Raw genomic sequence first — 13,093 nt, 5'->3', positions numbered from 1 at the left:
CCAGGACTGAGCTCAAGATGTTGCAGTCTGGTCGGGGAGAGAAAAAGTGCTTCCAGCAGGGTCGATGCAAAACTTTTGGGGCCGAAGGCAGATCCGATAAGACACATACTCCTATCAAACCCCCACATGGCACTTTACAAAATTAAAGAGTGGGTTTGCATTTCCTAAACACGGGGAGTTCACTTTGTTTTTTCTGGAGTCATTCGGGTTATTTAGGGGCTCTGTGGTGACTGAGGGCTCTGAAGCAGCTATTACTTCTGCTACTGGCTATAACTTATCTGCCTACCATTCAGACATTATATATCCGTAATATTTCCACATTATAATGTGTCAAAACTACTAGACATTTGATGATGATGATGATGTTGTAACCTACACAAGTGGGCTACACTGTTGTGAGGATTTATACATATGCACTGGCTGTCAGCCAGTGGTGGTGGTGCAGCAGATTACCAGCTGTAGTTTCCCCAGTAAATACACCTACCTCTTTGGCTCGAAGCTATGTCTCTGTGCTAGGTAGAGTGGACAACCAAGTGTCTGCAGGGAAGGTTGCACCTCACACCTCCTTACACACTGAGCACGGACAGCAAGGCAGCGTTTGCCACCGAGCTGCTCGTAGAGGGGCGGCCTGCCTTCTGAAAATTCGGTCTGTCTGCTCTCTCGAGCCCAGAGACACCAGAGGCTCCAGAGGATGAGTTTAACCCAGGAAAACTAGGGTTAAACTCTGTTCAAGAGAGACTGCCGAAAGCTGAAGAGGTCAGTGTGTTTACTGGGGAAACTACAGGTAACAATCCCCTGCAAGGAGTGGTGTAGTAGTGATTACAAAAACAAAATCAAGATTATAAAAAACAAAAGTGAAGATTATTTTGCTGAACAAAACGTGTAAGTATCATAAACTTGCATTTGCCACAGAGCTTATTTTTGCTAACGGCTTCCCTAACTTTACTGTTGCTTTACTGCATTAACTTTGGAAATAAGTGAAGTTGTGCCAGAAATCCCTGTTCAAACTTAACCACAGCCGGCATTAATCACAAGTTAAAAGACTGGCATTTTCAGATTTATCCACTCAGTTTTTGACAGGGTTTGGTTGCAAATAGTGATGGTTTAATGTAGATGAAAGGCCAAAATAGTGAGAGAAAGGTACATGCTCAAGGTCAAGGTTCAAGGTCAAATACAGGATTGCACAGTGAAATGCAGTTGTAGCCTCCTCCAACATACATACACAGAAAATGTATAAACAAATATTAATTTTGAATGAGAATAAAATAATAATTAGGCACTACAATAGAGCAGAGTTTGAATAATGAGGTAACTTAATAAAGCTGAACCTATGTTTGAAGAAATGTGCAGGTTGTGTATGTATGGACATTTTCAGAGACACAGAGTCTCTCTAGAAATGGAAAGTTTGGTGGGATTGTGAAACTGTAGAGTTGAATGGCTAATAAATTGTTGGGATGTGATGGATGAGTGCAACACACAGGAGGAACTGCTGAGTGTCAAGTTTATGGGAGGAGGAGAAACAGAAGTCTTGATTCCTACAGACGTGGCGCCATCGTGTGGTGAAAGGCAGAGAAAGAGTTTTACTGTAACTTTCCACAACAGTCGGAGCTGCTTTCATTAGATGTCATTGTGTAATTTGTGCTCCAGTGTTGTTTTTCCAGTTAACTCATGTTAACAAACAAACATACATTCAGGCTTGGGTGAATATAACGATATTGTCCCACCAAATATTATCATTGTTGGAGTAGGGGGCCACATTTTCCTTAGAATATATAATTATAGTATTTAATTGTATTTGGATTTCATGTCTTCTGGCATTTCCTTTTGGTATGACTGCTGGCGCCGCTGTTTTAACATGGCTACCGCTGCCTGGCTACGGTCCAAAGAAAAAAAAACCATTAGAATCCCAATTGGACCTGTGAACCCTGAGCTCAGTGATATGAAAAAGGCTGAATAAAACACCTGGTTGTATTTGTAAGCAGGCAGGTTTTGTTACTTACTGATGTAGTAGAAAGAATGCTGGTTTAGAGCCGTCTTCTTTGCATTTCTTTCAGTGGGGTTCAAGTTTCCACAGTTATTCCAGTTGTTTCACTGTCACCTGGGGATAGCGACCAGGGAAAACAATGCCTCATCATATTTGAGTTGTGCAGTGGCAGACGCGCTTTGTCCTTTGCTTTGAACATTGAAAGCAGGTTAATAGGGCACCAAACTATACATGGATAGTGTAATTTTTCACAGCCATGACATGATGCGATCAGTATTTACTTCAGAATGATAAGTAAAGAATAAAAATAAACCTTTCATTCATTTAATTCCTTAAACATATTACTTAAGAGACATACAGTCAGTATATGTGTTTGTTTAAAACACATATACTATACGTCGTAGGACTTCTGATGAAGAAACACCTCCAGGAACACACTTCAGGGAGAAGGTTAATGACTGGTTTTTCTTCCGAAATGATTAACAGACATCACTGACGAGACTGCAAATGCACTGCAAGCAGGAGCCTTTCCCAAAAGAAGCTGAGGGATGAACAACGTGCCGATAAAAAAAATCAGTCATTAACCTCCTCTCTGAAGTGTGTTCTTTCATTTTCTGGAGGCGTTTCTTCATCAGAAGTCATGACGTAGATACAGTATGTTTGGGCTTTTTCAGACAAAGTCTGGCACCAAAGCGAGATTTGGTAATACATTGATCCTTCCTTCTTTTTTAGGTTCCTTGGTTTGTCTCAGGAAAAAGAAGCTATGCTAGCGGCACCCTAAAATGGTCTGAGCCAAGAGCCTGTGCTTTTTCCTGTGACCAAAAGCAACTTACTTAAGAAAATAGTTCCTACATGAAACTGCTCCCATAAAGGTCTGGGGATTACCATGATATCTGGAAAGAGACATTGCTATAGAGCTCTTCAAATGTTATTTTTGGCGCATTGAGCACCACAAGTCTCAGAACTCAGACATCTCTATAGCGGATATTTCCAAAACTCTCCATCTCACCACACAAGATGGACAAATAGTTCTACTGGTAAGAGGAAGAACACATATTTTTGATTTGGTGGATTTGGGTGAACTGTCCCTTTCAGAGCCCTTAGTTGATGTATTTGTGCTGCTCAGTGGATGACATATAACTATCAGGTGAAGTTGTCCGTCCATATCTACTGTGTAGGTGTCAAACTATGTAAGTATGAGCCATGAATGATGTCACTGAACATGTTCAGCAGATCTTCCCTGGAAAAAAAGTAAAAAGAAAAAAAAAGCCTGCTCATCTTCAGATTTGGGCTTCCTCCTCACTTTTCCGCTTCTTCCAGCATTCCTGTCAGAGCTAGAGACTTGTATGAACAAGGGAGTGTGCGTTTTTGTGAGTGTGCGTTTATGTGTATGTGTATGTGTGCCATCTGCATGCATGTTTGCGCTTGTGTGCTCAGCATTCATGACACAGGAAGCTTGCGCAAGAATTTGAATCATCTATACTCCTTTGTGCCTTTAGATTATGCAACAATTGACTCACGGATCCAGAAAAGTGCCTCAGAAGATGGAAATTTGCATTTTGATACTTGACAGTGGGACATGATTTCAGGAAAAATGCATGTTTGTTTATAAACAGTCTGTCATGCATTTAGTGTTTAAGCACAGATACTTGAGATACACTCCACAGATGATCATATATGGAGATTAACACAGATTACTTCTGATGGAGGGAGAGTGAGAGTTTGAAGGAAGGACACACCTCTCTACCTCCCTCTCTCTTACCACAGCGTGTTGCAGCCTGTGTCAGGATGTGATTCAGTTTATTATGGACTGAGCCGACAGAGACCATCGCACAAGGGACGGGAGAGGCCTCTCAGACTGTCAGAGAGGAGAGCAGCAGTGGGATAATTGAATCTGAAACACATCACAGAGGGACATCACATCTAGAAAGGTCGGTAACTCTCAGCACCTTGATTTCTTTGACTTCCCGCAGCTGGATTTGACCAACTTTTGACTCTTTCCTCCATCTTAAAATTATAATGTACTTTTCTTGACTTGATTATTTGCACGGAGCAGATTTATTACAAACTTGTGACTCATTATTTCAAAACTCTGGACTGCAAGCTCATTCATGGCTACTGGCACTTTATTAGCAGTGTTGTTCCATTGTTTTTCAAACATTTTATTTTACAACGTTTATTTAGTTGTTTTTGACCCAAATTATTGCTCTACATTGTCCAAAATCATTTACATGCTGTATCTTTACCCCATTTGTCGGTTTCTCTTGCATAAGTTGAAATGAATTACATCAGATTTTTCTCAGTGCACTTTGTCCATCACAACAGTACATCTATGGCGTAAATCCCTTGCAACACGAGGTAGTAATTTGCTGATTTCCGTGTTTTCCTCTGTGGGCTGGAGCAGCTTTGTGATAACCGGATTTTATCATTAACAGTTTTCTTGTCACTTCTGAGAAACAACGCTATCACCTGAAACATCAATGTATTGCTAAAACTCGGCTTTCTGTTGCATTTTTTGTTAATGATGTAAGACTGGCCTTGATTCGCATTGTTTACCCGCTCATTCTTGTATAAAGCCATCAGGGGAAACATAAACAGTTTGCGTTCGTGGGACCAGAGCAAGGAAATTGGTACTTAATAAGGAAATAAGGACATGATGTTCTCATGAAGGGAAATGTGGTTATGCAGAGATCATCTCATCTCTGAACCAATTAAAGTCTCTAATTTTTCTGTGTCAGAATACGTTGGTCAAAGATTACAACCTTCTGTGACGTCTGCATTGTATGGGACTGGTTTTTCCTTGTGCTCAATGAAAAGGGGTCCAATCCAGAGACAGAAATTGGGACAAGAAAAAAAAAAAGAAAAGTGAATCAAAGACTGTGTCGAAATGCTCATGTTTGGCGTGTTTTAGCATGCTGCCTCTGAGTTTAAGCTACACTGTTGCCTACAGGGTTTGATGTGAATATTTTAGAGGCTGCGTCAGGATGGCAGCCATCCTTTAATTCTAGAAACAACTTGTGTACCCAGAGTGAATAATGTTTTCATCACCACAAGCTTGTGCATTCTGTCGTTAAGGTATTTTCCATCACTTTTTTTCCCCTTTTTTACTACCTCTTTTCTTTATTCACAGTTAGCCATTTCCCTAAAGAGTCAATTCTTTTTTAAAGCCAGTTCCTGTTGACCTTCAAGACAATTGATGCAACATCACAAAGCATGCAGACATATCACAAGTGCCTGCCCGCCACAGTTTTATCAGAAGTTGTTATTGAAGCCGACTGTTGCGGATGACGATAGAAGAGCAAAGATCTTGCACAATATATTTTTCGGAAGCTTTCAAAAGAGATAATGGCTAAAATCAGGTTTCAGTCTCAAACTGGCCTTTTTTTAAAAAAAAGCTTTTTAAAAAAATGTATAATACGTTAAGTTACTAATGATACGTTGTTTGCAGCATACTTCAGCATAGATCTGATAAGTGTTAAAAGCAGGCAAGCAACTGCCACCACAGACAAAACAATCTTACTATCAGTGATGGTAAGATTGTGATAAGATTCAACAGAGAATAAACAGCTGACATTTAAGTAAATCTTCTTTCATGCACTGTGGAAAGTATGGAAGCAACTTTTTCAGCCTTTTTTATTTCTTCTAAAATATCCACCCTGTTTGTCTTTTTTTAATTTCACAATTATCGTTCATTTTGTCAAAATCATCAAAAGGTTTCTTATAAAAAATAGATCATAATCATAATTATTCATAATTCTAAGATTAAGAAACTAAGAAGTCATGAGAAAGGCATCAACATGTTACAGTTTGGACATTTTAAGGAAAAATTCAAAAGCTAAATTAAGCTATTTGTCAGGGATCATGTACACAACACACTAAAATAAAACACTGCTACTATCTGTTACATCAGCGCAGCATCTACACACTGCCATGCAGTGGGTGGTGGTATGCCCCTTAACAGTTGGTTGTAAAAAAAAAAGAAAAAAACAAGAGAAAGAAGGAGAAGAATACAGAAGCTGACCAGCTATGTAGTTAATGACAAGATCTCAAATGAATTATATCGTTATCTCGGGAAAACAGCAGGTGTTCTTTCGAGATAATAACTCGAGATCTCGAGAAAAGAAATGAAATTAACTCGTTATCACGGGAAAACGGAGGAAATAAAATGTATGAATGCATGGCCCTTTAGGGCTTCCGTAGAAGAACAAGCACAGCATGCAACATGTTCAATGGTTCAGAGAGGAGGGAAAAAGTCTGCAAGTTTTAGCACAACAAATCTTATTAGAGCTGCGGAAGATTAAATCATCCATTTTAGCTCAGAACCTTAAACCCTCAGGTGTGCTCCAAATACAGATAATGTGAAATGAACAGTTTTTTTTTATCTGTACTGGCTATGAGAAACAGGTAATTATTAGTAACTTGCTTTGGCTGAAAAAAAATCCATATTGTTCATCCCTGCTATATTCAAATAAGATCAAAACATGCATAGAAGTGTCAAACATTACAGCTGACCCTGTGTCATATTAAGACTGAATCTAAATGTCCATCCTCTGGACTTGTGAACTGTAGGCAAGTATGTGTCAAGTATGCAAGGGCATGAGACTGCACGGTGACTGTAGTTAAGCCACTGACTGAAAGACCTAAAGACTTCAATAGTATAATGCATCTAGTGGTTGAGCATTATTTCAGACTAACATGATTCGGGTAACGTTTTAATGAAGTAATTGTATTACAAATTCACAACAAGTTCATCTTTTATTTTTTGGTTGGCAGCTGGAAAAATGTCAAATGTCAATGTGGGTAATTAAATTGGCAAAGCCTGAGGGTCTGCTTACACAAGTGGACTCTCCATAGATTCATATATATGAAAAGTCTTACAGAGAATAGAACAGAGACGACAGCACCGCTCGACCTCGCTTCCAATCTGCGATATTGCAGCAAAACATTCCCCACAGAGACATCTGTAAAGTTGACCAAACACCTCCAACTGCAAACAAGTTCAATTATGACTCTTTCTATTATGAATTTGTGATCCATGGTCATTTTTTATCTACTAAACTTTCCTCGAGCTGAGAAAAGCAATTAAAAAATTTGTGACGTCATCACAATGTAAAGTCTGGGGGGCGAGCGGGAACTCGTGGGCTACAACTTTTGTTGGTGAGCAATTCTCATTGCTTTGCGTCTGGTATCTTGTTCATCTATACAAATCTATAGGACTGTCTGGAAGTCTGCAGAAAGTGAGCTTGAGGCTCCTTGAGGCCTGGAAGAATTGTGAAACAACCCTCAGCGGTTGCAGACAGCAAAGTCTGTGAATATGCAAGAGTACCGAAATCCACAGATTCGGATGCAGCCAAATACTCCCACTTAGCCCCTTACCTTTTACATTAATGCCAAACATATTGAGGTTCTAACTTTTGTCTCTCCTCCTCAGGATCAAAATTCCTTCCAGCATGAACTCCGGGAATAACCATTCCTATGCCTCTGGCGGTGACGGAAACCCTGAGGTCGACAGCGTTGTGAGCAATGATTTCTCCACCGGCTTAGGTGCCTTCATCCTCAGCTTGGTCTTCCTCCTGGGCGTCCCTGGCAACCTCTTCATCGTCTGGAGCATCCTGGCACGCATCCGACGACGCTCAGTCACCACCCTCCTCATCCTTAACCTGGCATGTGCCGATGGCTTTCTCATGGCCCTCACCATCTTCTTCATCGTCTACCTGGCCAAGCAGACATGGGTCTTTGGTGAAGTCATGTGTAAAGGCTTGTTCTACCTGTGCAACTCCAACATGTACGCCTCCATCTTTCTGATCACGTTGATGAGCGTGCACAGGCTGGTGATCGTGGTGTTTCCGAGGAGAGTGTCCGCTAAGGTCACCAGGAAGGTTGTCACAAGGGTGATCACGGGCATGTGGATGCTGGTGCTGTTGTTTGCTATCCCTTCAATTGTGTTTCGAGACGTGAGAGAGGACAAAGATGAGAGGAATAAGATAAGATTGGTGTGTGCACCCAATCACACCCTGCCTACACATGTAAGTACACAAGGGCTGCAGTTATTTCCATTATGGTAAATGCACCAACCACTGAAATGCTAATTGTAGCGACTGGGTTGTTGTATAAATCTGACAAATCATTATCATTTCACCAGTTCCTGATTCTAAAAAAGATGATGGTTAGTGAAAATCTGGAGGGACATCGGGCCATTTTTCAAGGTAAAACAACTTATTTGACACTACCCATTAGCTAGCGTTAGCATTTAACCACTACATAGCTAACATTACTGTTTGATTAAAACCAGTGTGTTTCATGTCCAGACTGAAATAAATGTAACCAAGATGTGTGCTGATATTTTAGAATGAATTCACGTCTTTCCTGTTGTATAGTGCACCACTATCAAAACATCAACATTAGCTAGGAAGCAGTTGAACACTAACGTTAGCCGATGTCTAACAGAAGTATTATCAAATATGTTGTTTTACCTTGAAATACGGCCCGATGTCCCTCCGGATATTCACCATCCATCATCTTGTTAGATACTAATCATTCAAGATTCCCACGCTGAGTGTGATGTCAGGGTAAAATGGCAGCTGTGTAAATATGGTCTATAGAGAGCCAAGGTCACACCCTTCCGATACAATACATGGGACCTTATTTTGGAAAAACTTTGTATGGTAGTGAATGGAGAAAGACAAATCATTTTTTTGCCTTTTGAGTTGTGCCATGAACTACAAATTACACCTTTAAGCTAGCATGGATGCTAACTATCTGTCTACTACAGAAGCTAGTAAATAGCAATTTTTATATTCATACATACAGAATTGTTTTGTGACATACTTGTGAAATTGTAAAGTCTTTTTAACAAGTATTGCACAATAAGGATCAACACACAATTATCACACAAATAAGCATTAATTCATATATAGAGGGAAAATGATTGGCATTTTCCAACCCTGAACTTTTTTTACAGAACAAACTTGTGCCATCATAAGCCTCCTATCAAAAATAAATAATACAAACATAGACTTTGTTTTACAATTTATTTTTTTCTCTTGTACGGTTTATCTTTGTTTGATAAATACAAACATTTGGCATGGTTTTTTATGCTGTCGTCTTGCCCTGCCATGTTTGGACAGTTCCATTCATGTCTACAGAAGAGCATGTAATCATTTCAGTGAGCACATCTGTTTTGTATCCCTGTGTGTGCAGGTGAGGTTTCAGTACGCCTTTGAGACGGTGTCAGGATTCATTCTTCCTTACACAGTCATCATAATCAGCTATGTGCTCATCCTGAGACGCCTGAAGCAGACCAAGTTCCGCAGAAAGGTCCGCAGCGAGAAACTCATCCTGGCTATCGTGGTGATGTTTGGCCTGTTCTGGCTGCCATACCATGTTATCAACATGATACAGGTGTGTGATGGCACATGACATACTCATTTCTGGTTTTAGATCAATTACCTGATTGTTTGAATGAACACTGAGTATGTTTTGATCAAGGTGGCAGCTGAGTGGTTCCCAGATCCTTCACCCCAAAGAGAAATGTGAGTAATAACATTTTCACCAACTTATTTTCATTGACATACAGTTCTTTCACAAAAGAAACATTAAGAGTTAATAATAGTTCGTTTTTTGTCTATACTGTGTCTGTTGTCATTTTGTGTCTCTTTGTAGTTCTATTCTGTGTCTTTGGTCATTTTGTGTGTCTTTGTGGTTTTGTTGTGACCCTTTTTGGTCATTTTGTGTGTCTTTGTAGTTGCATTGTGTGTCTTTGTGGCCTTTTTATCTTTTTGGGGGGCCATTTTGTGTCTTGTAGTTGTTTTCTTTCTATTTTATAGTTCTGTTTTGTGGCTGTTTTCATTTTGTATGTCTTTCTAGTTATTGTGTCTCTTTGTGTTGTTTTGTGTCTGGGGGTCTTCAGTAATCCATCTTTGAATATACTTAGCATTTTATAGTTAACCTCTCTAGAATGCAAATAAAATTGTATTTTTAAACATACAGTATAAACACATTATGTAGCTGTAGCTGAGGTCTAAATCACTCTGTTTATCTGCAGGTTGGAACATATTCATAAATCCAGTCGTGCGGTGACCTCGGCTTTGGCCTTCATCAGCAGCTGTGCCAATCCTGTCCTCTACACCTTCGCTGGGAAGTCCTACATCAAGCAGAATGGCTTCGCCTTCATGGCTCGGCTCTTTGAAGGCACATCTGTGGACTCAACAGGAACCAAAAAGAGTCGGACCCTGGGTAAAGACACTGTGGGAAACAGTAATGCTGACTCGTCAACAGTAAATGCTACTACACTCAATGGGATATGAGTGTTTAATGAACTTTGTGCCTAAATGAGAGAAAATGTATAGAACTACATATGGAGTGTGTATATTTTGGGTAAAGCAACATTTGTGAATGACTTTGCTGTTATTAAAAATATGGACAATGCCAAAGTACCAGCTTAGAGCAGACCATCAGGTAATCTGTTTTGAAGATTGTGTGTGATGAATGAAACACAGCTTTGGTAGTATGTCAGCGGTGCAGCAAAAGAAATGTAATTGTTTATCATCTGTATATCAGAACTGTAAATATTCTTTCTCAAGTTGTTTTTAATTTTAATATATTTGTGTCAGTTACATAAAATTACACTTGAAAAAGGAAAACACAATAACAATTAACAACTATGAAATAACCACTTAACATCTAGAGCTGTATGTACTTGGGGAGCAACAAACTTTCATTTCTCAACAGGTAATAAATGGTTTAAAACACATAATGTAGTCCTATGCAGATATGGAATTAATTAATTCAGATTTATTAATGTACAGTATTCTTCAGCAATTATAAACACTCCCATAAATGTACAACTGTTTTACTGTATTATCTTTATATGACAGCATCCACTTATGGTTGCTGACAAACACATAGTAATCTAAACCCTGTATTAATGTTTTTGTACTACTTATAAATGCCAAATACGGGCACTTAAAATTTGCCAATTGATCAAACAAACTGGTGCTTTGGACTAATGACGCTTATATCTAAACACTTTTAACTCAATGTTTATTCCAGTTTTAGTGACTTTCAGGCCAAAGAAACACCTGAACCACTTGTGTATTCATTCTTATGCGGTTCATTTAGGTGTTGCATCAAAAACACTGAATACATTTGAACATTTTATTATGAAGAACTCAGCTTTGCTCTTCAAATACTTCTGGAGCTTGACTGACAACATGTGGTCACTCTGCAGCATCAAACACCAACCATCAGACTGATCTGTTGTGAAATCTTAACTATACACAAACTGCACCCAGTTGTTTTCCATATTGAGAACTTAAGGGAACAGCCCCTTTCATTAATTACACATTTTACAGTGTCAATTTGAATCTCTGTTGTCACATTTTGTTTCCTTCTATCAATGCAAAAACATTCTGACTGTTGCACATGAATCTCAGCTTTGAAAGTGTGATGCACTGATGTATTGAGTTTAAAGCACTGTAACACAGGTTTCATTAATCATGCAATTTTATTGTCCAATAAAGCAGACATTTTTTACTCCAGACTTCATTTTATACTTAACACACAAAAAAGTAACTTTACCATAACTACAACTGTCATTCTCCAGTTTTAAGGTATTGAGTGATGATTGCACTATATAGCAGCCTTTACACATAGTTACCTTCAGACGATTTCACTAGCATTTCCTTAACCGTTTATTAATCAGCTCCCCACCCCATAACAGTATAAGCAGCATTAGGCGCCGCGCTTTAAAACCTGAAATCACAAATAGGGATGATCCAGCCGTGAACTTTATACAGTGTCCCCATTACCTGTAAAGCAAAAAGGTGAATTAGTTAACTGAAAATGTTTGACATTCATTCAATTTCAACATTAACTGAATGCATTTTAACAGCCTCCGAAAATGTAAGTTCTAATAAAAAAAAATTCATCAAGATGTATTGCAATGCTGCAGTCTATGGGGCGCCGATTGTTAAGTTGCGCATGCTAAAATAAACAGCAACTTTTCCACACATTTAGCACCAAACCCCATTAAAAAAACGTATGTGAATTTTTTAGTATTGCTTTTGACCAGATTTACAGCAATATTTGTGAACTTTGTGATATTTACTTCTCTTGTAAAAATATAATGTCAATGTTAAATCTAAATGTTAAATCTAAATCTAAATGTTAAATCTAAATGTTAAATATAAATATAAATCTAAATGTTAAATATAAATATAAATGTTAAATTTAAATCTAAATGTTAAATGTTAAATATAAATATAAATGTTAAATCTAAATGTTAAATATAAATATAAATATAAATATAAATGTTAAATATAAATATAAATATAAATGTTAAATATAAATATAAATGTTAAATATAAATGTTAAATCTAAATATAAATGTTAAATCTAAATCTAAATCTAAATGTTAAATCTAAATGCTAAATGTTAAATCTAAATATCAAGGGTGAAACTAAACATTTAGCTAATATGCAAATTCACACTGCCTGTCACCGGAAGTACCAAAATAAAAGCTACCGAGTGCTGTAGTGGCTCTACTGTGGTGTATGCTGTAGCTGTGCTAGCCCTTTTCAAGCAGAGAAGCCGCATTATCGCCGGAGCGGCGGTTCGCTAATTCTCCGCTGTTGGTTGTTCACACAGAGCCAAGCAGCGCTGGCATAAAGACGAACCGCTGTGTAATTCACACAGAAAGCCGGCGCTGCGGCTCCGAAAGAGGTACACGTCATGTTGATGACGTCTGTGTGTTTTTCCAAGGTGTTTCCCCAGGTGTCCTCCATTGACAGGAGTCCTGTCAATCTAAACATGTACTGCTGACTGTTTATAATCATATAGATGCTGTTATAATGTGTTGGGATTGAGATCCTGACCCACCAAACATCAAGCTGCTTGGCTCTGTGTGAACAACGACGACGACGACAGAGAAATGGCGAACCGCCGCTGCGGCGATAATGCGGAGACTCTGTGAAAAGGGCTACTGTCGCTGTCGTTGCGGACGCATTGCTGAACCTCTGTGTTGCTGCCAAAACGGCCCTACCAATGTTTCCAGCTAAGTCGCTGGACATGGTGGCAGGCAACATGAGAGCACGGTGAGGAGACGTGACT

The 13,093-nt window shown here is 38.9% G+C and overlaps 1 protein-coding gene across 1 annotated transcript; it reads left to right on the top strand.

The window, feature by feature from the left end:
* Positions 1-3,803: 3,803 nt before the first annotated feature.
* Positions 3,804-11,518, top strand: LOC311266527 (leukotriene B4 receptor 1-like). The gene is made up of 5 exons (XM_084368936.1): positions 3,804-3,915; positions 7,416-8,010; positions 9,185-9,385; positions 9,473-9,516; positions 10,029-11,518. Exons 2-5 carry the CDS (start codon positions 7,435-7,437, stop codon positions 10,288-10,290), a joined length of 1,083 nt encoding a protein of 360 aa, XP_084225062.1. The 5' UTR covers positions 3,804-3,915; positions 7,416-7,434; the 3' UTR covers positions 10,291-11,518.
* The last annotated feature ends 1,575 nt before the right edge of the window (positions 11,519-13,093 follow it).

This window comes from Pagrus pagrus (assembly GCF_965226575.1).
Source record: "Pagrus pagrus genome assembly, chromosome: 12".
Classification (NCBI taxonomy): Eukaryota; Metazoa; Chordata; class Actinopteri; order Spariformes; family Sparidae; genus Pagrus; species Pagrus pagrus.
The sequence above is the reverse complement of the archived record's forward strand: the minus strand, read 5'-3'. Positions and strand labels throughout refer to the sequence as shown.

What these genes read in the sequence shown, in the direction of transcription:
- LOC311266527 (XM_084368936.1), top strand. Translation starts at nt 7,435, where the DNA reads ATGAACTCCGGGAATAACCATTCCTATGCCTCTGGCGGTGACGGAAAC. An exon ending in ATGTTATCAACATGATACAG is followed by an intron (nt 9,386 to 9,472) that starts GTGTGTGATGGC and finishes GTTTTGATCAAG; the next exon opens with GTGGCAGCTGAGTGGTTCCC. An exon ending in CCTTCACCCCAAAGAGAAAT is followed by an intron (nt 9,517 to 10,028) that starts GTGAGTAATAAC and finishes GTTTATCTGCAG; the next exon opens with GTTGGAACATATTCATAAAT.